This window comes from Coptis chinensis, chromosome 3 (genome assembly GCF_015680905.1).
Source record: "Coptis chinensis isolate HL-2020 chromosome 3, ASM1568090v1, whole genome shotgun sequence".
Taxonomy (NCBI): Eukaryota; Viridiplantae; Streptophyta; class Magnoliopsida; order Ranunculales; family Ranunculaceae; genus Coptis; species Coptis chinensis.
Window position 1 is genome coordinate 83,981,608 of NC_141458.1, and position 27,282 is coordinate 84,008,889.

The 27,282-nt window shown below is 37.3% G+C and overlaps 2 protein-coding genes across 2 annotated transcripts; both read left to right on the forward strand.

Annotated features, from left to right (window-relative positions):
* Nucleotides 1-3,042: 3,042 nt before the first annotated feature.
* On the forward strand, nt 3,043-3,930 carry LOC147511185 (uncharacterized). Its single transcript, XM_086598385.1, has one exon. It carries the CDS (start codon nt 3,043-3,045, stop codon nt 3,928-3,930), a length of 888 nt encoding a protein of 295 aa, XP_086454511.1.
* An 87-nt stretch (nt 3,931-4,017) lies between these two features.
* Nucleotides 4,018-5,677, forward strand: LOC147511186 (uncharacterized). Its single transcript, XM_086598386.1, has 3 exons — nt 4,018-4,903; nt 5,027-5,268; nt 5,384-5,677. The coding sequence occupies exons 1-3, from the start codon at nt 4,018-4,020 to the stop codon at nt 5,675-5,677; spliced, it is 1,422 nt and encodes a 473-aa protein (XP_086454512.1).
* Nucleotides 5,678-27,282: the final 21,605 nt, after the last annotated feature.

Below are 27,282 nucleotides of genomic sequence, written 5' to 3' on the forward strand. Positions count from 1 at the left end.
TGATACTAGTATAACTTATAATCACCATCACTTAGAAGTTAGAACATGATTGAACTAGTTTTCCCATCTCTAACAAATAAAAGCCATTATATTGTTCTTGTGGTCAACTATATCATGGTCTCCACTCTCCATGGTGTTGTTGACACTAGAAAAAAGGAAATTGTTTCATTGTGACTTGTGAGTACTTATTTCCATTATGCATTGTACAATATCTAGATAGTAGCTCAGTCTACTCTGATATACATGTCTTCAATGCATGCTTACGAGTTAAGAATAAAAGTTGGAAAAATCTAGGCTTCAGTTATGGTTTGAACATATTAAAATTTGGGGCGCGGTATTTTAGTATTTACATCCCAACTAATGGGATTAGCACCCCTTTGACAAACTCCTAGGGGTACACCCCCTACATCCCTCTATTCTCACGGCAACAAACTTCTACAATTGTTATATACTTTCGGGCGGCGTTTCAGATGGTTTTGGAGATATCACAAGATCTGCTTTGTCTGTTTTGGGATATCACGGTATTCGTATGCCGTGGGTGTTCAAAACTTGAGAAAAAAACGAAAAAAATCTTTCGCGATAAAGTTTTGAGTGAGAATCCTACTTGAACGCGCTCTATTTCCAGCCCTAACCACTGCAAACATTTTATTTTAATAAAGTAAGCCACCAAAATTACTTTTCTTACTTAAACATTATAGATTCGTTAGTTTGTTTTAGTTGGAGGAATGCTAAGAAGCAACTCTTAATACATTGTTTTAGACAGTGTTCTGTTTTTCAAGTTGATACTTCAAATTCAGTAACACACCCACCAACTCACTAACTTAAACACGCTCAGGACACACCACGCTCAGGACACACAAACATGAAACGAAATAATTGTACAAGCATAAACGTGTCCAATATGACAACATGTGCTAGGCTGCTCACAAAGTATGAGACACCATACATTTATCATCTGTTCATTGTTTGAACTCTCAAAAGGATGAGAGAGTACCTCCATCATGCCATCAGACGTAAACAAGCCCCATTTGAAACACATTGCGCTCATGCCCTATGATAGACATGAGTACAGGACACAACTTCCACCGGACGCACTCTCTTATCATCCCCGAGACTTCGAGAGTAGAATGGTAAGATTGAGCTTAATTGCTCTCTTGAAAAGGATGGTAATTGCTGTCTTTTGATCAAAATAAGAATCATGATAGGGATGGTTCTTGAAGGTAAAGGGCAGAACATGTTTTGAAGATAATACTTAATAAGTTGGAAATTGGCCGTCAAAAAAAAAATAGTTCAGAAGATCTGCTATACAACAATTTTACACGTGTCCGTCACGAAGTTTTTGAGTTTCCAACCGTAACGATAATTGTCTAACCATCCAATACAATTACATAGACTAGAACCGAACAAGTTTTAATCATTATCCGGCCCTATATGGAAAATTTGTATTGGCTCTTCCGACAACATTGTGTACAACATGTTTGGGTACTATAATTTTTTTCTTAAATTATACCCTATCGATTTTGCAGCTTGCTTTACTTGGGAAGTACAACCTTTCTGAAATCCACATCTCAAGGAAATCTTTTGGTGCTTAAGAAAATATCTGAAAAACTAGGGTAAACTATCAAGTTGGATTTTGGTGTAATAATCTCCAAATCCAAGGTTATGAAAAAAAAATAAATAGAAAATAGTATAGTAAAGTTATGATTTTTCTTTTATGTTTCTTGTTTGTAGAGACAAAAGAATTATCAATCAAACTTTAGAGATAAAAGATTCAATTTTTTTTCTGGAACAAAAGATCTAATTTATTTTTTATTGTTAATTTATTAGTGAAAGGACTCTACAAGCGGTAGCTATCAGCTCAGGTAATTTTTTTTTTGCTAGTTTCGCTTTAGTAATAAAAGAAAAGTATGGTGTTTTCATGTACTCAAGATACTTTTTTTGTTTGCTTTATGTATTTTGAGTTTTACTTGTTGAATTGGTCTGTTTATATTGGATGATGGTTGTGCTTCTTGTTAACATGCGTTGGGTTTGTTGGTCTGTGTAATTTTATACATTGTAGTTTTTTATTCGGGACTTGAAGTGATCTGATGATTATTGAAATAGATATTAATTTGAACAAAGTATGATAGTATGGTTTGGAACTGCAAATGCGAGGTTTTGTGTGAAGAATGTATTAGAAGTGTACCCTAAGATATTTAAGATGTGTTGAATTAGAGTTCAGTATGAATGGATAGGTTGGGGTGACGCTTTGTTTAGCATTGGACATTGTTGGATCTAGTTAGAATGGCTTGTGCGTTTGTGTTTAGGTTAAAAAAGTTGCTACCTACTGTTTTAGTTTGGAGGACTTTACAAAGTTCCATCTGTTACTGTTTCGACACTTAAAAATAATGATGATTAAAATACTGCATTCAACCAAAAAAGATATATAGTATCTCCATTAGTGAGGCCTCTTTGAACCCATCAATAGGAGTGGGTGGGGTAGGGAGGAGGGCACTCAAATAAAGTTCATGCTACAACCATTCAAGGCTCTCAGAGTTGGGGTAAAGCTCTTTATTTTGCCTAAGTATCCCTTTTACAGTCCTCACTAGATGAGTGAGGGAATCCAAAAAGAACTCTTGGTGCTTGAGGATGAGGTTTCCCTCGTTGTTTTAGGAACAATGAAAAATTGATGATGCAGATTGTTTTGTGCTTGTAATATGTACCTTGTTGTATGTTTCACATCTAAAATTACACCAATAGTTAGTTCCTTTATTAGATAGTTTAAGTATTGATCATTTTCCGTAGTCTTAGATGTTAGAACTTAAGTTAACGTGTTTTGATGTGATCTAGTGAATAGTCATATACTTTTTACCCACTATTTTTATCATTTTGTGCTTGTAATATGCACTCTATTGTATGCTTTCCATTTGAAATTGCACTACTAGTTGTTCTTCCATTAGACAATTTAGGAATTGAAAATTTAGGAACGATACTTGCTTTTAAGAGATGCAAAGCTATATTAATTATTATTTTTTTGAATACCTTTTTTGCATAGGAACGAATATGGATAAAAGTTGGATGAATATGCCACATAGGCCTGAATACTTTCAAGGTCTTAAAGATTTTATTACGCTTGCTGCCAATCATTTAGACAAAAAGAGTAGATGTCGGTGTCCATGCAAGAAGTGCAATAATAGGTACTACTTGCACATTGATGTAGTAAAAGATCATTTATTTGATTCGGGTATCGACAAAGATTACACTCGATGGGTACATCATGGTGAGCCTTTTGAAGTATTGAGCGATGATGATGATGATGATGATGACGATGATGGTTCGGGTGGACATTTTCATGGGTTGGATGACTTGCTTGCAGATGTAGCACCGACTCCTAGGGATATTTTGGAGCCCAGAGTGCAACATTCAGAAGCATTTTCTGTTCCTAATACAAGAGATGGGAATCTAGAACCATTTGCTAAACTTTTGCATGAAGCTCGACAGCCTCTGTATCTTGGTTGCAAGAAATATAGTACCTTGGATTTTCTCGTAAAGTTGTTTCATCTGAAGATAATTAACCGTTGGAGCAATAAATTGTTTGACATGGTTCTCAAGTTATTCAAGGATGCATTACCAGATGGTGAAACACTCCCGAAGTCCCATTACGAGGCCAAGACGTTATTGCGAGGCTTAGGACTTGGTTATGTTTGTATACATGCTTGCATCAATGATTGTATGCTCTTTTGGAAGGAAGACCAAGATCTTGAAAGTTGTTCAATTTGTGGTGAACCGAGGTACAAAATTAATCAAGGGAAATGTAAAAGATACCACGAAAGTCTTGAGGCACTTTCCACTAAAACCAAGGCTTCGAGATTGTTTATGTCTAGAATGACTGCGAAGATGAGATGGCACAAAGACAAACGAAGTTCGAGGACAATGTACTTAGGCATCTAGCTGATTCAAAAGCTTGGGAGGACCTTGACAAGGAACATCCGTGGTTTCTTCTTGATCCTCGCAATGTTCGGCTTGGTCTTGCAAGTGATGGGTTTAACCCTTTTTGGTGACATGAGCAATACTTACAAAGATGTGGCTGTAATGCTTATACCGTATAATTTGCCGCCTTGGAAATGTATGAAAGAACCATTCATTTTCATGTCTCTGCTTATACCTGGACGCAAAGCACCTGTAAATGATATTGATGTTTACATGCAACCGTTGATAGAAGAATTATTAGACTTGTGGCAAAATGGGGTGGAGACATTTGATGCGGCGACAAATAAAATGTTTGTAATGCATGCAGCAGTATTGTGGACAATAAATGACTTTCCTGCATATGGAAACTTGTCCGGTTGGTCCACCAAAGGTAAGATGGCTTGCCCGAATTGTAACAAGGATACATTCTCTTTGTACTTGAAGAACGGGCATAAGCAATGTTACATGAACCACAGCCGATTTTTACGGCCAAGACATCCTTTGAGAAAGCGTCTCAAGCAATTACCTGGTGGAATTAGTGGCAGCAAGTCTGAACCAAAGAAATTAAGTGGGGAAGATGTGAGGTTACAACTTTTGCATGTCGAAGAACAAACATTTGGAAAACATCCAAATAACAAGAAGAGAAAGCGTACTGAGGTTGAGTATAATTGGACAAAGAGGAGCATTTTTTTCCGTTTACCTTATTGGCGAAGCCTTAATCTGCGGCACAATCTCGATGTTATGCACATTGAAAAGAACATTTGTGAGAGTGTTATGGCAACGTTGTTACACCTAGAAAAAACAAAGGATTCAGTGAAAGCTCGAATAGACTTGGAAGCATTGGGTATTAGACTAGAGTTACATCTGATTCCTAGGGGTAATAAGTTTGTTATACCCCTTCTTGTTATAATGTTGTCACCGCCGAGAAAAGAGTTTCTGCGAATGGTTGAAGACGGTAAAATTTCCCCGATGGTTATGCATCAAACATTTCTCGATGTGTCAATGTTAAAGAATGCAAAGTATCCGGAATGAAGAGTCATGATTGCCATATTCTTTTTACAACGAATTCTCCCAACAGCACTTCGTGGTTTCTTGGCTAGTGATGTATCAAGTGCATTAACCGAGTTGGGTTTGTTTTTTCGAGAACTATGTTGCAAGACATTAAAGCCGAAATGCTCGAGATTAGAAAAGGATATTGCTGTGATACTTTGTAAGCTTGAGTTAATATTTCCGCCAGCATTCTTTGATGTTATGGTCCACTTAGCGCAGCACTTGCCATATGAGGCTTATACTTGGAGGACCAGTTCACTATCGGTGGATGTATCCAATTGAGAGGTCGATGTTTGTTAGCTATAATTTAATTTGTTTGGACTTATATATTTCTACTTGGAAATCACTTGTTTAAAGTCCAAATAGGTTTTTGAAAACTCTCAAGCAATATGTTCGTAATAAAGCACACCCAGAAGGATCCATTGCTGAAGCCTACATTGACACTGAATGTCTCACATTCTGCTCAATGTATCTAGAAGGAATTGAAACACGTTTCAATCGTGAAGATCGCAATTATGATGGTGATCATTCTAAACAAGTCAAAGGGTTGCATGCTTTCACACAGAAGGTTCGACCATTAGGAGCTCCCCAAATTATCGAACTTAGTGCGAAGGATTTCAATAAGGCTCAATACTATGTGTTGAATAATTCAGAAGAAATATCTTCACATTTTGAGTAAGTCCCCAACTTAGTTCTTCGACATTGTATTTATTATATATGAACATATATGTAATATTTTATTTTAAATACACAGTCAACACATGGTTGAGCTTAAAAGACAAAGTTCGCATGAATTAGACGAAAGGCAAGAACGACACTTTGTTGAATGGTTTAAAAAACGCGTAAGTATTGGTTGAGTTGTTCAAGTAGTTCCTTTACTTGAGTTTGAGAATTTTGTATTTGCATTAAATTTTTTTTTTATCAATATAGATGCAAGTAATGCGTGAGAAAATCTTCCGCTAGCGATTTAACCAGTATTCATTAGCATGTGGGCTGATCGTCGTGGTGACTCGGTATAGTGGCTGCATTGTTAACGGAGTTAGATTTCATACCAAGGACCGCGAGGCAACACCAACCCGAATAGTGGCATGGTTGTAAATGGCTAACACCACCAAAAAGAAATGGACTTTTATGGTGTCCTAACAGATGTTTTAGAGCTAAATTACCTCTTTGGAAACCGAGTTTTTCTTTTCAAGTGTGACTGGTGGGATGTTGGAAATAGGATGGGAATAAATATAGATGACAATTTCACTAGTGTTAATGTCTCAAAGAAGTGGTATAGTGATGACTCATTTGTGTTGGCGACCCAAGCAACTCAAGTTTTCTATTTGGAAGATACCAAATTGCATGGTACTTGGCAAGTTGTGCAAAAGGTAACTCATCGAAATGTGTATGACATTCTAGAGAAAGATGAAGTGACTACTCTAGAGAATGATGATGAGGCTTATCAACAAGAAGAACAGCTTGGAAGGGAAGAAATCCAAAGCGAAGATGTTGCACTTGTACAATTAAACAGGGAGGATGTGGAGCCTGATGAAGTTGATGAGAATGTGGTAAATCAAAATTTGATGGTTGTGGGCAATGACTTCATTGATGATGATTCTGAGGTTGAAGAAGATGATACATTACTAGACTATTACAGACAAGAAGAAGGGAATGCTTCTAGTGATAGTAATACCGACATTGATTAGAAGTTCATGTAATAACATTATAAATCATGAATGAGTATAGTATTACTTCTAAGTTTTCTTATAATATTATTTTTCTTTTAGTTATTCTTCTTTTTATTTATCATTTATGGTTTTCAATAAATAATTATCCATTTTGAATGTATATCATTGTTATTTGTCAATTTATTGCTTATTGATATTATGGGATTGCATTACTGACACTTACTGAACTAATCTATATTTCTCGCCCTAATTTTTTGTTCTATTTAACATTGTGGTTTTATTATTTGTGATTAACCCTTCATGTCTCTTGTATAGTTATGGCACCTGGTCGTCCTCGTTGCCCATATGCTAGTGAGCAGCCTCAATCCAATCAGGGTGGTTCTTGTATGGGAGATAAACTCATTTTTTTTAATTTGTTTTACTTTTTTATTAAGTACAAATACCTAACCTTCCTTGTGACTATTTTTTTTTTTTTTTTTGTTTCTAAATAGCTTCCAATCGTAAAGGGGTTAGAGGAAGGGCAAAAATAAATATCTTATAAAACACATCAAGCGGGGTGGCGGGAGACCAAGAATAGAGATTCTTCCTGGGAAAGCGAGGCCTATAGGCGATTGGGGCCAAGAATGGATTAATGAGCTTGGCCTGATAGCTAAGGATGACATGCCCCCTTTTGCCCATAAGTGGAAGGATGTGGATGATGATGCAAGAACACTTCTTCATGAAAAGTTTTGGTAAATGAGTAATACATATTAATTATTATGCGTTTCATCTCTTAGCTCTGAGTTTATTATATTACTACTATTTCAAGAGCTTAAATGTGGTATGTTTTTCAAATGAGTTAATTATGAGAGTGAGATTATTGCTTACTAACCGATTTGTAGATGCCTTGCATTAGTTCATTTAAATTGTCTCATATAAAATGACAATTTCATTGGTCGAACTTTTGTGTTAGTTAAGTTGTTTATTTTTGTCTAGCTTATGTTTTTCTTTTTTCTTTTCCTTTTTTTTTTTTTTTTTTTTTTTTTTTTAATTTTTATCTTTTTGTAGGATAAGTTTGATATGGATATGAGCCAGCCACATGTGGTGTCAGCTGTAAATGGATATTTAAGGGACCGCTTTAAGGATTACAGGGCCAGCCTTCACATGCACTATGTGAACCTACCCAATAATGTAAACAAACGCGAACACCCATACGCAAAGATTTTCACAAGATGCGTGGGAAAGTTGGTGTGATTTCTGGGAAACTGAAAAGTTCAAGGTAATTTAGAATTTTAAAGGAGAAATCTTATATTGAACTAAATGTATAAATTTTATATTTAAGTTGGTGTGATTGCAGCGAACTTTCTTTATTAACTACTTGAAGACTTTTCAAGAGGAAAAAACATACTATGGAGGAACTCCCTTCTTCCTTGCTTCCCTTTTTGCTAGCCTACACGATAGGATAATAAGTATTTGCATTCATTCGATTCCTAATACAAATTAAAATGCATTTGTTTGGATGTAGATTGTCAGTGAGAAGAACAAGTATAGTCGCTCGTGCTTAACAACTGGCCACCGTGGTGGTTCAAAGTCTTTTATCCGGGCTCTTGCAGATATGGTATGTATATAGGATTTCTTATTACTTAGATAATTATGTTTTTTGTTTCTTAAACAAATGGTATAACCTGCCTCTTTGAATGGTACAGCCGATCCCGAGAGCCAACAAGAGCCTAGTCATTGAATTGTATAAAAAAATACCCACTATAATGAAAAAGAAAGGCTGGATTTCTCTTCAAGCTGAAGAAAACTATGTAAGTAATATGTACTCTGAAATGCCCACTATTTGTTTGATATTTATTTCTAACTAACTAACAATAATATAGGAAAGAATATGTGAACTCCAATCAACCTCCACAAGAAGGCTCGACCCCATTGACAGAGCAAATGATATTTGATAGAATATTGGGTGTAAGACGTGGTTACAATAGAGGCCTTGGTCACGACGGACGAGTAGCTCCATCAAGCAAAGCCGAGGCGGATATGTGAATGCAGAGGTGGATCACCGAGGAGGAGGGCGCAAGAGATGCGAGAGCCACCGAGGCGTTGCATAATTCGACACAAGAGAGAATGAATGCCCAACAACAGGAAATGGATGCCCAAAAGGCAAGAATCGATGAGCAACAACGTGCATTGGACTTCCTTATGTCGAAGTTCCAGAATGCTCCTTAATTATGGTAAGAACAACCTTTGCTCCCTTTATCATTTGAAATAAGTTTTTCTGCTGCCATGATTTTAAATAACTCTCCATGTTTCCTAGTTGTTTTATTGGATTTTTCTTTCATGCCTTCAATTGTTTAGGTTAGTTGGTTCTTACGCCATCGTCGATGAGATTGTACATAACTTTCTGCTCAACTGCTACGCCATATAATTCTAGATCTGGCCGCCATCAACTCAGCTTCTTTGTCGTCGAAGTCGTGCTACATCGGTCGTCTTAGCGCATATATAATGGGGACATAACATTTGGGACTATTCAATAATAGTTTGGACTTTTACTCTTTTATGAGAGGTTGTGAAAATAAAGCATCATTCGGTGATTTGGTCAAAGTTTCACACTATAGACTATTAGCTAGAATTGAATGAATGCTAACTAATAAGTAGTTGCCTCTGCAACCTCACGTCTAGAAGTTCAGAAATCCCTAGTTTCCAAAACTGGCTGTGGTTCATTTGCTAAGCGATTTAGAGTGAGGAATATGACTAAGGATTTCTCTCCTGTGTCATGCCGAGCTCTAAAGAACTTATTTAATCCATGCGGACTGATGGTGATCAAAGAGAGGTACGGTGTTAACTGGTTCTCTACGATGTGCCGGATAGGAGGTATGGGTTATCACACATTGAGCACCCTAACCCATTCGGCTACGCCTCTGACGCCCCTATCCTCGCTAAAGGAATGATTCTCCGTTGGGTTAGCTACCCATTTCGGTGACCTTATTCGCAAGGTCACCCTCACTCGCTTAGCTGTTGTTGTTAGTTCCGGAAGGGTAATGTTGATTCAGATCTTGATTCGAAGTGCTTTAGTGAGATTCACATCTCGGGAATACTATTCGATACGAGCTACTCGTACCCTTCTCTGATCTACGACCACTTAAATGAAATCTTTTGATTATGCTAAGAACCAACGATCTCAGGAAGCGAAGGGCAAACGGCACAAGTCAACTTGTTCCCGCGGCCTTCACCAATCTTGACTCAAACCGATAAGCTTCTCGAGCCCGAACCATCATCGAATGGAAGTGAAAAGCCTATTGGTGATATATACGCCGGCCAAGCTACCAAGCTCGGGTGGACTGAACTACATTCTTAAAGGCAAGGGTTAGGATATAAAAGAATGTCTTCAAAAGAGAAGCTTCAATCCCCTTTATAGGCGTGAACTAATGCTTAGCTTAATTAATGGCTCAACCTTTTAAGGATCTCTTTTTGCGGTATGGTTTGATTCTTTTTCTTGCTTATCGGCAACCTCAAGGATCTGCTCTCCGTATATTCACCCCACAATAAGGGAGCTTTGTCCTCCTTGGTGATGTACGCAAGTATTTCTCCCCATCCCTTCTTGTATTTCACATCACACCGTCTTCCCTCAAACTCGGAAAAATCTCTCTAATGGTCCCGCCGCTGATTCTTAGAGTCTCTATCATTCATCCCATTTAGAAATGACGTGCATCGGAAGCAAAGCAAGCAGGAGTAGGGACAATTTCAACATCTTCATCCAGACCCAACACCGCCCTCAGATCTTGGTCAACGTAATCAACAACTTCTGGATGGATAGACGGGACTCTTGCTTCCGACTCAACTTCTCCTGCGACCAAGCATCAACCGACTAGCTAAGCTACCTATGAACGCCTCTCGTGATGAAGGTAGTGGTTGGTGGATGGACGGGAAGGCATGTTACCGATGGAAGTCTACGGGTTGTCGGATATTAAAAATGATGTATGCGTTGAAAACCAATATCAACAACAACGAGATATCTTTGTTAGGAGAGTGGACTGTGGTGGTTGTTACAACAACATTAGTTACATTTCCTAACTATTGAAAAAAAAACTTGCATGTTCATTGAGTTGACACCAAAACAGAAGGTGATCACTGGCGGAAGAACGTCGCCCCCGTGTACTCGGATCTAAGTGATCTAATCTAGCATCAAGTGGATGAGGCAAGTTGCTTCACTTCCAAATCTAATCCTTTCTCCGGCAGCAACTACCCGACTAATGTCATGCTTTCGATGCCTCCCTCAAGCATCAAAACGCTCCAATGGCTGGGTCGAAGCCTCGTTTCCTTTAACTAATTCAAGCAATTCATGCAACCGCTGGATTCCTCTATGTTGGGGGCTGGCGTGACGTTATGCCCTACGGCTTGCTTGTTATTGTTATGGTTGATCTAATGTTTGTTACGCAGGAGGGAGGAGGGAAGAGATATAGAAGTCAAGGAGTCCCGGCCCTTCGATTAGGTTTGAGTGAATAAGCCACCGCCTTTAAATAGGATAGGATGCCCTTCGGTAATAGAGCAAGGGATAGAGTCGATAGAAAGAAGATAGGTGGGATGAGATGAGGATACTAGCGTAGGCAGGTTTACCGAGAAGCACATAGTTACCCTAGCAGCACCTACTAAGCTATAAGCGGGGAGAACACCCAGCCCTTTGCTTCTTTAACCGAGGAAAGGAACACTTCCCTCGACGCCACGGAATAGAAGGAACTATTCCTCACCTAAAGAACTAACAAGAAAGAGATATTCTTTACCAATTACCTGCCATCGGTTAGAGGCCCTTTGCTCGACTACTTTTAGATAGTCGATGCTAAAGACAAATGGACTAAGGCATGTAGGATAGAATCTCCTGCCTTTTGCTGAACTTCCTTAACTTATGGTAGTTGAGTAAGCACTCACTATCACTACAATAAATTTGCTTATGGGTGCTCGATTGGGCAAGCAAAGGAAGTATTGAAGTATATTCTGTTTGTACAACAAATTGCTTTAGAAATTAGTCCATAGAAATCATCTTAGGGAGGATAGTATAGAATCGCATTACTCTTGTCATGTTTACATTGAAGAAAGAAAACTCTAAGACATCTAGAGTATATTGAAGATCATTATGGGGAAAAAAAAAATAGAGTATATATATTGAAGCGGTGTAGCTTCAATGTACTTTTACTCTAGTATCTAAAGTAGATTGATACTGCTTAATTAGTTTGCCTCAATGTAGTTTTACAAGCCAACAGTCTTATTTCATATTAAATTTCAAAATTCAATGTGAGTGGCACCCACTCATTACTAACTATTTTTCAGTTAAGAAAAGCATATAAAGAAGTTAGATCCATGGTCTCATGTCTCAAGCAACAGAAGTCATGGCTTCTCTGTTCTAGTTCTGCTTCCTTGTTCTTGTTCTTGTTTTTCTTCCTACTTACAATGTCTTTGCAAAACAAACTTACATAGTGCACATGAACCATCACTATAAGCCCTTATCCTATGCCACCCACCATGACTTGTACAAACGGCAAACCGAAGTCTAAGAAAGATTCCTCTTGTGCGAACCTATGGTTCAACACTCAAGATTAGGGATAAAACCTAAAGGCTGACACCCGGCCTTAATATAATGAGGTTTAGAAAGACCGCAAAGATGTGTGCTTGCTGTTGTATGCTTCCCGATTAACGTCCGATGTTGCAATCGCTGCATCTTTGAATCAAGCGTCCCAGAAATAAGTGTGTAATGCGAGTGTAGTGCAATTTATTGGTTCCTTAGCGTGCTATGCCTAGGTTTAGTACATGCATGAGGCTCAACCAAGCCCTCGAGCTTAGCTGAGTGCTTAGCACTGAATTAGTAGCACCACTTCTACCATTTGCATAGCATATCGGTAGTAGCTACAAGACAAAGAGCTAACTCAAGAACGCAAGAGAAGTGCTTTTCAAAGGTAGAGCTACAAGAAAGCATCTAATGAGCTAACCATCTAATCTAAGCAAAGAGCATCTCAACGTAGCTTTCCGCTTTGAGCTCTATAAGGTAACTTCCCCTGCCCTACATTCAAGCCAAGGAATGGGCTCCAGGGGGAACAAGAGCAAAAATTATTATCTTATAAAGGGTGTAGGTCGTTAAGAGCCATTCCTTGCGTAGGGAGCCGCAAAGCGGCGAATCTCTCGTGATCTGATCTTTCATGAGGACTTGTAATCGGTCCTGTAGCTAGAAGTCCCCATGAGCTCCCTCAATTCCTATTGAGATTGAGAAAGGGTCCATAGGCTTCTATCTCAAGAACATACGTTTCTCTCTCAAAGAAAGCGGGTCTTAGTGGGTAGTATTTGCACGCTTCCTTATCGCTACAATAGTCGATAGTTTAACAATTTGTAAACAAGTCAAACTAGTGGATATCTCGGGATGCTAAAAGCAAGGAAGCATGTTTTACAAGGTGAGTATTGTGAAAACATAAATAGCGGGACCGAATAGTATATATGGTATAAACATGAGTAAAACCACTAAAACGTGGTTGTATGATTTCTGCTATTACAATGTTGATGGGTACTGTTACTTTTCCTTCTCTTGTAAAGTTCTGACTTGGTGATTTTTGTATTTGTGATTTTCTTTTATATGACTGCTGGACTTTGTGATCTTCAGAGAAACCAGCTGCATCCCTTTAGTAACATCCAATTATTTTTTCTCTTGGTAAATCTATATAGATAAAGTAGGAAACCCAAGCAGGATAAGTGTGCTTTTACTTTGATATTGTAAATGAAATATTTTGCATTCTATGATTCTTAAGAAAGTGATTTCACCATCAAATACAAATTGACACTGATTGTCTACTAGGCTGTGAGAGATTCAGAGATTACCAATCTCTATGCCACCCCTAATCAAATTCGCTAGTAAAATGATATAATTTGGTACATTTGCGTGTGTCGTCTCACCTATGAGTACAATACTTCTTGTTTCAGTGTGTACTCCTCTTGGCTCATGCCATCAATATTTATATAGGTGCTTTAGCTTATTATTTTTCCTCATAAATTACCTAGGATGTCTCTAAAACTCTTTTGTAGGTGTTCCCAAAGGGCTATACCCAACGTCGAGTCCGGTAATGGAACGAGACAATGGCCGAACTTCTCACTGTCTCTGCCAAACTTTAAATAATGATCCACTTAACAATTATTTCACCCTTCACACAATAGTTCTTCACACAATAGTTCAAATTAACCTTTCATAACTTAGTGTAAGCAACCCAACCAAACTTCTCTTATCCTATGCCACCCACCATGACTGGTACATTTTGTACAAGTCATGGTCTAGTTTAGAATTTATCACCATGATTGGTATTATTACCTTACCCCTTGTACAAGGTAGTCGAGTGTTTAACATGTTTTATTATTGATAAATTTTGGTTAATTATGTTTTCGTACATGTTCAACATGATCTAAATCCTTTGATAATATTGATTATATTGCGTGTTGCTAACGTGTTTATTTTGAAACTTTGTTAATTGTTATTTGTACAAAGATTTATATAAACGAAATGTAATAAAAATTGTAAAGTAGCTTAAAGAGGACGAACAGGTACCTACCGTTCTACATAGAGAACTAGAATATAGGTTGCTAGACTAATAAAATGCAAGCACCAAGTAATTAACCTTGTTTAATTATTATATACTTGCATTGACTAAGTGACTAACGTTGGTCATTTCAGAATAAATGACAGAGACGTACAAGCTTGTTTGATAAGTATCAACCATGCAAGCTTTCTCACCATAACCGTAGCTTCCGCTAGGATAAGGAACTTTAATTCTTTAGTTCAAATTGATTCCTTTTAACTTGGAGTATGTTGTTGTAAGTACCGGAGCCTTGAGTCCACGTATACTTGCATATTCTTTGTTAGCACTTTTACTCGTAGTTTGAGTAGTGTACCCTTATGGAGCAAGTATACAATTTTCTTTTTCTTTATTTTACACTCTTTTTTAAAAATAGCTTTCTTTTCCTGTCATTTACTTTCCATTTCCTGCTTTCTATTATTTCCCAATTTTCTGTTTTTACATAAGCATTTTTCTTTTAATCCCACCTTTGACGTTGTAGTCTTTCCTCTATAAAGAAGAGATGTGAAACAAAGTAGAGGGTGATGGGGATTGAGTGAAGGTGTCTTCACGGTTGTCTCGTGGTTGTTTAGCATGTCTTGTCTTCCATAGGCATGTCATACCGTGAGATGGTTGGCAGCTGGAGCCCTTGATTTCGAAAACTTTTTCCTTCTATGGGTGATTTCTAATTATTTTGAGCTTCGTCTTTCTCTCTGGTTGGAATAGCTACAAAATAGGGCTAACTAGAGATTAAGAGAGGAGAGACTAGATTATCTAGCAATAGAGCTAGTCCTCTTCACTAGATTCGCTTTCTTGCAAAACAAGGAAATGCACAATCTAGGGCAAGCCAAACCCCACACTGGTTCTCAATTATAATCACTTAATTTCAAGCACCTTCTATTAGGAGGATCACTTTCGTCATAGTGATTTTTCTTAGTAGTTTTATAGTTTATATTTCTCTGTCATAGTAATTTAGGAACAAAAACCCAAAAAGAAAAACCCTTCTTTTACCCTTTCATAAAAGTTCATGTTTTTCCCATTAGCTTATAATAGAGTTTCTCGATACATCAATAGTCATGTGATTTATAAAACATGAAATGGGCAATGGATTCCACATAGACCAACTCGTAGAAAGTACACAATCTCCATTATTCTAAGGGTAGTTTGAGGACCAATTATATGTTATTAAGGGGTGCTGCATATCACTGCAGACTTTCTGTCCCTAGCTTAAACCGGATACCAATTGTCGTTTTTGCTCACCATCATACCATCACTTCCACTAGAAGAAGTATGTGAATTCAATGTACCAAATGCACCATGGAGGCAACACCCAAAGCCGCAAACCCCAACCACCTCCGGGGTTCAGTCAAACCACCAACTACATTCGGACCAAGGACAAAGTACCTACAACAATCGAAATGCGAGCATTGGTTCCACCCCATTTTAATCGAACTACCAAAATCCACCAAAGAGACCTAGTTCCACCATCTACTAGTGTCCAATAAGATAAACCATCCCACTACGTTAAAGGCATGAAATCTACAACACACATAACTCGGAAGCCACGGTCATTTGACCGATTGGGTTCAATAAAGAGCCGACACAAAAGTTGCCTAAAATCACTTGTTTTGTTTTCAAACTTAGTATTAGAAATCACAGTTTTTGACTACGAATATCTTAAAACATCTCTCCATAGTGTTTCAAAAACTTGAGGATATAAAAATTAAAATCTTATGCCCCAGAGTAACCAAAATGTTACTAGATAAACGTATGATTTTGTCTTCTTGTAAAAACCCTCTATATGGTTAGAGATACCTTTTGAGAAAAATAGGATTCCTAAAAAAAAAACACACACACACACACACCTATTTCATATAGAGGTTTACATACATGCATTTCCCATCTTTTTATTTCTTAACTTCTAAGTATAATTCTGCATGCATGTTAAGTATTTCAGAGTAGAATAATTACATAAATCCCTATTTAGATAAACCATGTACATCTTGTTCTATATCTATCAACCCACGCTCCAAACTTGTTTGGGGGTGGTATATTTTCATAATGAAGAACAGAGTACAAGTTCTGCCATTTTTGCTCATGTTCCTATGGTAATCTCTTTCATTTTTTTTTAATACTTTGAGGACAAAACATATTTTTGTTTGGGGGTGATATAGTAACATTTTGCAAAAACTAGACATTTATTCATTAGCATTTCTTATATTAGATAGATTTTCTATATTTCTTTTTTTCTTAAAATATTTCAAAAAGACCAAAAATATTTTTCTGTTTAGTACTAAAAGTATTGTTTTACTTTTTCCATGATGAATAAAAGGTTTAGAAGTTTCATTATAGCAATAGAGTAAAGATTCTTTCTTCGAACTCAGACTAATATACATACAATAGTTTATACACCTTTTCATGAATGGCATGTATCAACATTTGATTGTATATAGCAGTGAGTTTCTGAGACCAAGATTAGAACAGTTAAGTTCTATATCCTGTGAGAATCTAGCCAAAAGCCTCATCCCGAATGATTATTGAGTGATGACACAAGGATGTCCGTGATAGAAAGATAACACGTTCACTTGTTTGATCCACCACGTCATATAACACGCCCACTTGCTTGATCACCACGCCATATCCTAGGAGAGAATTTAGGCCCTTTTTTGGATCGATATAGCCAAATAAACGTTAAAACCCAAAAAGATAATTTTCTTCTAGTTATCCCCTCGAGCCTTCACCAAATTCTAAAAGCTTTTTATTTCTTCGTTATCAATCCACTGAACCGTTGCCACCCATACAATAAAAAGCTTACCCAAATTGATGAGTTGAGAATTGGATGATATGTAAAAAGAGAAGAGAAGGCCTTGTACAAAAACATAATAGTTAGAAGCTTCAAAAGAGAAAAGAAAAAGAAAAGAAAGAAAAAAAAAAAAGAGAAAAGATTCAAAAATTGAAATCTCCCAAAAGTTTAAAATCAAAAGGAGTCGATTTCAAAAGAAACAAAAGCAAAGTTAGAACTCCCAAAAATTCAAAATCCTATGGAGTCACAAAACCAAATGGCTAAAATAATGAATCACAATTTGGAAGCAAAGAACAAAACGAGGTTCTTCTCTAGTTACAAATATCATGAATACCTAATTTCTCAACTTATTAGAGTTTGTTTTCCCTTCTCTTTATTTCTAAACCACTACCTTAGTCCCGTAATTCCTAATAAAAGACATCTAGGTTAACTAGGAATAGGATGGTGTGATAGTAAGTGGATATTGTGATCAATCGACCTCGGTTTCCTTGGATATCATTTGAGTATGTGAGGAATATAAGTACCCTCTGCACTTGAAATAATGAAACTTGAGTGAATTTATCAGAGAGTTGTGAATGCAACACACCCCTGGAGGACCCAACTTAAGGATCTCTCCAAAAGTTTGAAACGAATGCTTTTGCATTTCACTACTCATGTTTTGCACATTTATCTTTAGATGATTAAACTATGTATATATATATTATTCTTGAGTTCAAAGGAGCTTTTCTTTTATTCCCCGCTTAATGAGATGTATAAATCTTTGAGAATAAATAAGGAAACAAGACCTTTTGCACTAGATAGATGAAGTTTGTCGAGTACCTTCTCTGAAAAACTCTCACGAGGCTTAAGCTCGTCCACTAGGAAGTCCTAGTAGTTTAAGGCCTTGTTGCATATGGCACTACAAGAAATGGGGTTTTTACCGACGTTTTATTTCGCTCCAAAACATACCTTTTGGCACGTTTAAGTCGCCGCTATTAGTTTGTTGGTTCAAATGTTAAAATGGGGTATTGGCGACGTTTGTTTAGGTAGGAAATAGTGCTATAAATGATTTATCACGCCAAATTATTTTTTAATATATGAAATAAGGTATTGCCGATCGATCAAAACGTCGGAAATAGGTATGTACATAAGGCGACGCTTGATTTCGCCACTAATTGTTTTAAACTGGCTACGCTTTTATGAATCGTGGGAAATAATGATATTTACCGACGTTTTAAAATGTCGAGATTATGTTTTCGATTTCGCGGGATTCTGATAATAACCACCGCCAAAGTTTGATTTTTCACGAAAAATAGAGAGGGAAGAAACACTGTTTTTTTCCAAAAATTATTACAAGAGAAATAACACCCAAAATACAGTAGAGCGGCTCTAACTCTCGATCTCCATTCCTCTCCAGGTACTTTTCTCTTTTAATTATTCTTCTTTCATTTTTTTGATTATTCTTCTTCTTCCCCTTTCTAATATTCTCCAATTTTTTCAAGTTCAATTGTTAAAGCTAAAGTTTTGGTGTAGGTGCTCCTCCTTCTTCCTTCATTTCGGATTTGGTTTGTGCTCCTCCTTCTTCCTTCATTGAGGGAAGGGAAATCTCTGGTAAGTTATCAATCAAACTTTAGAGATAAAAGATTCAAGTTTTTATTTGAATCTATAATGGAGATTATTATAGTTTTGGGGGAGATTATTAATATATATATATATCAAAAGAGCTTGTTAACGTATGAAATTTGATCCAAAACCTTCGTTATAATTGTCAGGCAAGTAGTGCTATTATTCATGTATATTCATTCTGAAGTTTCTCCCACTACAAATTGAAATTCAATTGGTTATTCTTTACCAAAAAATAAAATTAAAAAATAATTCAATTGGTTATTATGGGAAGCACATGGGAAGAACATCAACTTCAATCCCAATTCTCAACTCCTTGCTCTCTGGCAAATCTCTAAAACCAAGCAAAGACAACCACTGCTTCCTCTGTTTAGCTGCGTCAGAATCTGTAACACATGAACACGACCATTCTCTTGATACTAGTATAACTTATAATCACCATCATTAGAAGTTAGAACATGATTGAACTAGTTTTCCATCTCTAACAAATAAAAGCCATTATATTGTTCTTGTGGTCAACTATATCATGGTCTCCACTCTCCATGGTGTTGTTGACACTAGAAAAAAGGAAATTGTTTCATTGTGACTTGTGAGTACTTATTTCCATTATGCATTGTACAATATCTAGATAGTAGCTCAGTCTCACTCTGATATACATGTCTTCAATGCATGCTTACGAGTTAAGAATAAAGTTGGAAAAATCTAGGCTTCAGTTATGGTTTGAACATATTAAAAATTTGGGGCGCTTATTTTAGTATTTACATCCCTAATGGGATTAGCACCCCTTTGACAAACTCCTAGGGGTACACCCCTACATCCCTCTATTCTCACGGCAACAAACTTCTACAATTGTTATATACTTTCACGTGTTACAATGGTTTTGGAGATATCCGCGGTATCTCGTTTCTTTTTTGGGATATCCGCGGTGTCCAGTATGCGTGGGTGTTCAAAACTTGAAAAAAACGAAAAAAATCTTTTCGCGATAAAGTTTTGAGTGAGAATCCTACTTGAACGCCGCTCTTTTTCCAGCCCCAACCACTGCAAACATTTTATTTTAATAAAGTAAGCCACCAAATTACTTTTCTTTACTTAAACATTATAGATTAGTTAGTTTGTTTTAGTTGGAGGAATGCTAAGAAGCAACTCTTAATACATTGTTTTAGGCGATGTTCTGTTTTTCAAGTTGATACTTCAAATTCGATGCTCACACCCACCAACTCACTAACTTAAAACACGCCAGACACACCACGCCGGGACACACAAACATGAAACGAAATAATTGTACAAGCATAAACGTGTCAATATGACAACATGTGCTAGAATTTTGCTCACAAAGTATGAGACACCATACATTTATCATCCTGTTCATTGTTTGAACTCTCCAAGGATGAGAGAGAACCTCCATCATGCCATCGGACGTAAACAAGCCCCATTTGAAACACATTGCTCATGCCCTGCGATAGACATGAGTACGGACACAACTTCCACCTGACGCACTCTCTTATCATCCCCCGAGAGACTTAAAAGTAGAATGGTAAGATTGAGCTTAATTGCTCTCTTTGAAAAGGATGGTAATTCTTGTCTTTTTGATCAAAATAAGAATCATGATAGGGATGGTTCTTGAAGGTAAAGCGGCAGAACATGTTTTGAAGATAATACTTAATAAGTTGGAAATTGGCCAAAAAAATAGTTCGTAAGATCCGCTATACAACAATTTTGGCATATAGTTCTATCTAATATTTAGGTTTGTATTTAAGTCATCGATCATTATGTTGTGTTTCCATACCACAGACGCTCTTACATCTTATTATGATCGATATCTACATTTTCCCTTGTCCTTCTACTTACGCATTTTCTAAAAAAAAAAAAAAGGGGCACCTTGTCACATGCCCCATTCTTTCATCTACATCCACTTTTGCGCATATCTTAGAAGATACATGTGGTCTAACTACCCCTGACACCCTCAAATGTATCTTTTATTTCGGATGGGTGCCTATTTATAACAAGGATAGACACTCAAAAATTTAACTTCCCTTTTTCCAAAATAATTTTTCTTTTCCACCACTCCATCTTTAATGGCCCTCACCAAGTTTCGCGGCCCGGAAAGCAAAATTTTATGGAAAATTTCCAAAATGGTCTTTTTCATCCTTTTTTTTGACATTCCAAAATATTACGCCGAGGATGGTACCCTCTTTACACCATAAGCAAGCATTTTATTCCAGAGAATTGGTCTTGTTATTTTACAAAAGCGTTATTTCAAACGGACAATTCTTTTGTCCGTGCTAACGGATCACTAACATGAATTAACTATGGAAATCATCTCTGAGGTAATTTCCAAATTCCTATTACAAACCAAGGAGTACACCTTCAGATTCACCTTTCGATAATATCCGCATCCGATGTTTGCAACTATCCTTCACGGCTAATACAAATGGGGAAAACCGTATTGTTTATCACCGATCTTTACAAAAGAACCAATTATCGCGGATCCAATGGGTAGCCTATAATGTCCTAGGCACATCTAAGACTTCCGAAATAACCAAACCCTCCCTCCATTTCCTCCTGGTCTTGCAGAGTAACCGCAATGATTTTGCATTATTAAATTTCTCCGAATGATCGCGACGCGCCGTGAAAAAGGCAGCCCTTTACCAACCATTGTGACACTTATCATGATACATTGGGGTTTTTCTAGTACTTCTCCTCATACACCTCTTCTTCAACACCTAACATTCTTACCATTCACTCAAGATGTAGGAACGGATTCTCGAACCCCCGACGTTGCAAAACCATGTCGGTACAGACCAAACGAAGATTGTTCCACCGATAACATCTTTATCTAAAATGCATTATGCAACGATTTAATCCCATGGAAGGGCTTCGCTTTAATTCAACAAGGACCGGATGACATTATTCAAACGCCGTAACATTATTATCACCAGCCTTCTTGAATTTCAAGACTCATGGACAATAAACTAAGAGGAACAAGCACAATTCTTGCACACCACAACCAATTCTTGGCAAATCACACTCTCATAATGGAGAACCACGTAGAGATTTTACCGCATTTAAAACAAAATGTTGCAACAGTCGTTGCGACGGATTGACGGCATAGAAAATCTTATAAACGGATCCCTCCCACAAAAGGATCCTCGCTATTTTTGGGCCAATGAAACCATTTAAATTTTTGCAATTTTATATTATTTATCATTTTCTTTTTATTTTTTAATTTTCGTGATGGTAATTGTTTTTACTTGAATTATTCTCATCATACTCTAATATTTGTTTATCCTTGTCTAAACAGTCACATTTTTCACACATCTTCTACAATGGAAGCTCCAAAGATGATTCCGAACAATCTTTCCACTCGTTGCTGAATTCTCCCAAGATATGGACATCTTTTAGAGATTACATCACTCGAGTTGGTTGGAACTCTTATTCTACACCCGAGCAGACGCATTCCAGGTTTGGCAACTTATTTTATGATCACATGGAAGATCTACCAACCGTCCGGGGTTTCCCTTTGAATGGTTTTACACTATTACACGATTGGTAACACCCGACACGCTTTTTATGAGCCAACAGCCGCTATGGCTCTAGACCTTCCTCCTCTTCAGCCAGAGATCTCCCATTCAATACATGATAGAGAATGACCTTAATGACTATTCTAGGGAAGACTTTTTGTCGCCCAAGATGGCGATGGCCTTGCCCACGCCAAAGAACGGCCGGCCGGCCGATGGCCTGGACTTCACTATTCTACTAGCCAAGATGACCATGAATGTTTGAACCGCCATGTTATTTATTCTTCTCCAACATCATGGGGATTGATATTTTTCCACTGCATCAAAGTCGATTAGGGTAAGACATTCCATGCATCGCCCAAAGAACATACCACCTTCGACATTACGTAACTAGTAATTGAGAATCTTAAGAAGGCTCGGTCTTTTCGGGCAACACTATATCACCCCGCCAATTACAAGATGCGTGATAGTGCTTAACGCATTTCCCTCGCTTTGCAGCCACCTTTCAGATCGGGTAAAGGTCAATTTATGTGTCCAACAAACAAGATAATTCGCTTTGCGATTTCGACATGGCGATGCCCCGCAAGGTATCTTAAGAAAGTTCGCTCTTTCCCCGATGATGATAAAATGATAGCTCATCTAGACAATGCAAAGAAGAGGAAGTGGAGGAAGTCCTGGAAAGCTATGATAGATTGGCGGGATGCAAAGGAATGACATTTCTACAGTGGACGAGGCAAGGAGGGACTATCCCCTTCAAAGGTTGGGCAATGTGAGTTGATGCATGTACATATTTGTTTTAACGCTTTGAAATGAAATAAATAAATAACCTAACAAAGGTGCTACTCTAAGCAGGCTTTCTACTTTTATGATGTATAATATATAATGTGTTACAATAAATTTTGTGGAAGATGTCAACTATATTTTTGCTCAAAGCCCTCGTGTATACTCTTTCTTCCTCTTAACACTTTGAGGACACAAAGGTCCCGACTGTTTGGGGTGGTGAGAACCTTTGCAAAAATTAGGCATGCATAGTCAGATATAGTTTTACTTAATGTCTAAATAAACGATTTAGTGACAAATTCCTCGTTTCCCCTTTCTATGATGAAAAATATTTAGAAATCTCACCCTAGCATCGTAATTAGGGACTTGTTCTTAGAAACTTAATTTAATAATGATGCAATAGTTTTTACATCTTTTCATGAGCATTCATGCACCGACTATCATTTAATGCATACACATAGAAGTTCGGGACCCACGGCTAGACAACTTAGTTTCCATATCCTATAAGAATCTAACCAAAAGCCTCAAAATGTGTGATATATGAGTAATGACACGGAGAGGAGTAGTTCTTCCGAATAGAGAAGTTCACACGCCTACTTACTTGATCACTACCCAAATCCTAAAGTAGAATTTAGGCCTCTTTGGATCGATATAGCCAAAAATTCACACTTGTAAAAAAAAAATTACCGCTTAGTCGCCCCTAATCAACCTTTTCATTAATCCTTTCTACTTCACCAAAATCATTACCCATCTAGTAACCAAAAATAAATAAGCCTACCTAGATGATGAAAGTATGAGAAATAGGATGAAGGCAGAAAAAATGAAGAGAAAAAACCTTGTCACAAATCAAAATCAACCACTGCTTAAGAAAAAAAAAAAAAAAAAAAAAATATATATATATATATATATATATATATATATATATATATATATATATATATATATATAATAGAAATATGTTTCCAAAAAAAATGTCAAGGTTAGAATTCCCCAAAAATCAAATCAAAAGGGAATACAAAAGCTTGAAAAATCCAAGTATGGAAACCCATGTTAAAGAAAGAAAATAAGGATTCTAGTATAAATATCTCAAAACCTTATTCTCTCATACTTATCATTTTTGAACTTTCCATTCCATTTTCTTTCTACACTACCACCTAAGCCCCATAACACCTAATAAAGACATCTAGCTCAATTAGGAATAGGATAGTGTGATAATAAGTAGTAGTTGTGACTTCTACCCTCACTCCTCTAACTCATTGAAGTATGTGAGGGAAACGCAGCCCACTGCGACCGGAGATAGCAAAGCTTGAGTGGAAAATAAGAGAGAAATTGTGTTTTCACACATACCTGGAGAACCTAATTAAGGCGTTATCCAAAGGATCTAGAAACGCCCCGCCAGACATTTCATTATTAGATTACTGCATGCATGCTCATACGTAGATGTTTCAATTATTGTATATATATTAACTTGAATTGAGAAAAGAATAAAATCCTTGTTTCCCAAGCAAGTGAGATGTCTAGATACCGAGATTAATTAAGGAAACAAGCCTTTGTTCTGAAGTTGTTGTAGTATAAATGAAGTTTGTGAGTATCTTCTTTGGAAAACTCTCAACGAGGCTATAACTTCGTCCACTAGGGAATTCCTAGTGGTTCAAGGCCTTGTTGCATACTGGCCAATGCAACCCGACCTCGCTGAAATGAGATTTAGCTTAGGACAACATATTTTTGACCACTTATCGTTTTAATGTCCCTTCTTTGCTTGAGGACAAACAAAGTCTTTGTTGGGGGGTGGTGTGATAAGCACCCAAAACTGTAATATTAAACCCCGGAGAGACATAGCATTTTGGTCGATTATGTGTTTAATAATCATGTAATAATTATATTTTCATACTTTTGCGGTTTCGCAATTAAAATAAATATAGTGATAAAACATGCATCAATCACGGGAATACGGGAATATTTGAAGTTTCCCACTCGACCCCGGAAGCCAACAGAGCCCGACTAGAGCGAAGTTTCCAAAAGAACAAAACCAAATGCGAAACGGGTCCACATATAAAGAAAACAAACTTCCAAGCTCAAATCGATAAATCTAGATGCCGACGTTGGCTAGTGAAGCTGCCATAGCGACGAATGACGGCTTAATTTAACTCACAAGGACAAAAAGTCGTAAAAAATGCCAAAATCGGGCAGAGCCACTGGACACACTAAGTGGACTCTACTCTGCGGGCCCTTAAGGCATGACGAGTCAACATAGGCAAGTGGCAAAGGATGGTTTCAATTTGGTACCACCGGCAAGAGAAGACCGTGCAATTCAAACGAGGTGGTTTGAATTGAAATGAGCTACAAGACGAAACTTAAAAAGCAAAAAGACAAAAATTAAACAGCTTAAAACAAAACTTTGTTTCGAACCATTCAATTAGCATAAAGCCAAATCTGAATTAAAACATTCACGGATAGCCTTCAGTCTCCAGCCTATATATATGAGGGGGTCGCCTTCATTATTACCCCTTTAGCATATTAATGCTTTAGCTTCCGCCTAGTTATTTTTTTTTTTCAAGATTTACATTCTCGCCATTTCCATTCCCGCCAGCCTTAAATCTTCGTAAAGTTATTTTACCCTTAATAACATCATTTCTTTTCTAGTTTAATTTCGTCCCGCATTTATTTACTTAATGTATACAACAAGTTTTATTATTCCTTCTATGACCATGAGCTAAATCCTTCGGGGAGGGTTATGCTACTCGTGTAAAAATCCGGATTGACTCTTTAATATTCTAGAGACTACTTAGGAATTAAGCTTAGATTTGATATCCGGTCCCAAAATGACTAAGACTGTACAAAGTTGGACTCATCGATGCTCCGCAACGGTCTCGTAGCGACTCTACGGTGTCGATGACTCTCCAATCTGGCCGTCGGTGATGTGAAATCGAGCCAGGAGCTAAAATAATATACCAGAGATGAGATATTATTGAAACTCCTTATGCTTGTGAAATGCGACCTAGAGATGTGGGCATGCACTAGGGATCAATACTCGACGTCGTCTCCGAACACGAGACGAATTAGAGATGTAGTAATGTAATAGTAAACTATTGAAAAACGATTTTTGCATGAGCATGATTAACTCTCTCCCTGTTTCTCCACCTTTGTTTACCTACATAAAAATCACCGTAGTAATTTACATTAATTGCATTACCGTAAAATTTATTAAACCAATTAAAAAACCTAAAAATCCTACTCACCAAAAGTTGTAATTCAGGTTGTGAACCTATCCGAGCCACAAGGTTTGGGACGATCCTCGACTCGACCTATCCTACCAAACCCACGGAGTAAGGTAACTTGACTAAAACGTACGACTATACGGACGTTGGAATTTGGACTTTGGACCTGGGTCTTTGGACTTCGGACTTTGGACTGTGGACCTCGGACTTAAGAAAATAAGTAACTGAAATCCAAAACGTGTATAAATGTGTGTTTTATCAGTTGTTGGTTGGTTATTGGTTGTGGAGGGTTGATGGGGGCTGTCAAAGCTCAGAGAGGAGCATTAATGGCGGTCGCGAATTTCAGATCTAGATTTAGGAAGAGTTTTGATTTTATGATTTTCGGTTTTTTGCTTTTCTTAAAGTTGGTTGGTTTTTGATTTGGGGTAAAATCGATTTGATGAAGTGAGGAGTGGTGGCCGGAATTCAAGACGGTGGTGGCTGGTGGGGTGAGGAAGATGGCTATTTCAGGCTTGGGCTTGGTCATGGGCCGTAGCTAAGTTTAATTGTTTATTTGGGCCGAAATTGATTTGTTTTGTTGGTTGGGCTGAAACTGATTTTATGTTTTGCTTGGGCTTGGCCCGAATAACTAAGTTGGTTTTGTTTGGGGCCCAATAATCTATTTTAGTTTTGGGCCAGTTCAATTTAAGTGTTTGGGGCCAAATTTCTAATATTGTTTGGGCCAGTCCTTAGGACTTAAAATAGAGATCCAAATGGGTCTTTCAACATTTAGACTTTTGGTTCTAAGGTTTGGGCTTGGCTAGTGGGTCCGAACCATGACCTTAGCCATGAGCCCATGAACCATGCACTTTCGACCTTAGCCATGAACCATGGCTATGACCCTGAACCTGTTGAACATGGAAATGGCAGTTTGACTTTGACAATGATGTGTTGACTTTGACAATAATGGGTTGACTTTGACTTTGACCATTGACTTTGACTTTTGACCGTTGACTGTGGAATATTAACTTTTTCCAGTTTTTTTCACATGTTTAAGTATATGGACAAATGTAGTAATAAAATATTGTCAAACATTGTATAATTTTGTTTGTCTTTATCTAATTAAAATTTGACGTGAGTAGTGTGTAA

What these genes read in the sequence shown, in the direction of transcription:
- LOC147511185 (XM_086598385.1), top strand. Translation starts at nt 3,043, where the DNA reads ATGGATAAAAGTTGGATGAATATGCCACATAGGCCTGAATACTTTCAA.
- LOC147511186 (XM_086598386.1), top strand. Translation starts at nt 4,018, where the DNA reads ATGGGTTTAACCCTTTTTGGTGACATGAGCAATACTTACAAAGATGTG. An exon ending in TCTGCGAATGGTTGAAGACG is followed by an intron (nt 4,904 to 5,026) that starts GTAAAATTTCCC and finishes TTCTCCCAACAG; the next exon opens with CACTTCGTGGTTTCTTGGCT. An exon ending in CCAGTTCACTATCGGTGGAT is followed by an intron (nt 5,269 to 5,383) that starts GTATCCAATTGA and finishes AAAACTCTCAAG; the next exon opens with CAATATGTTCGTAATAAAGC.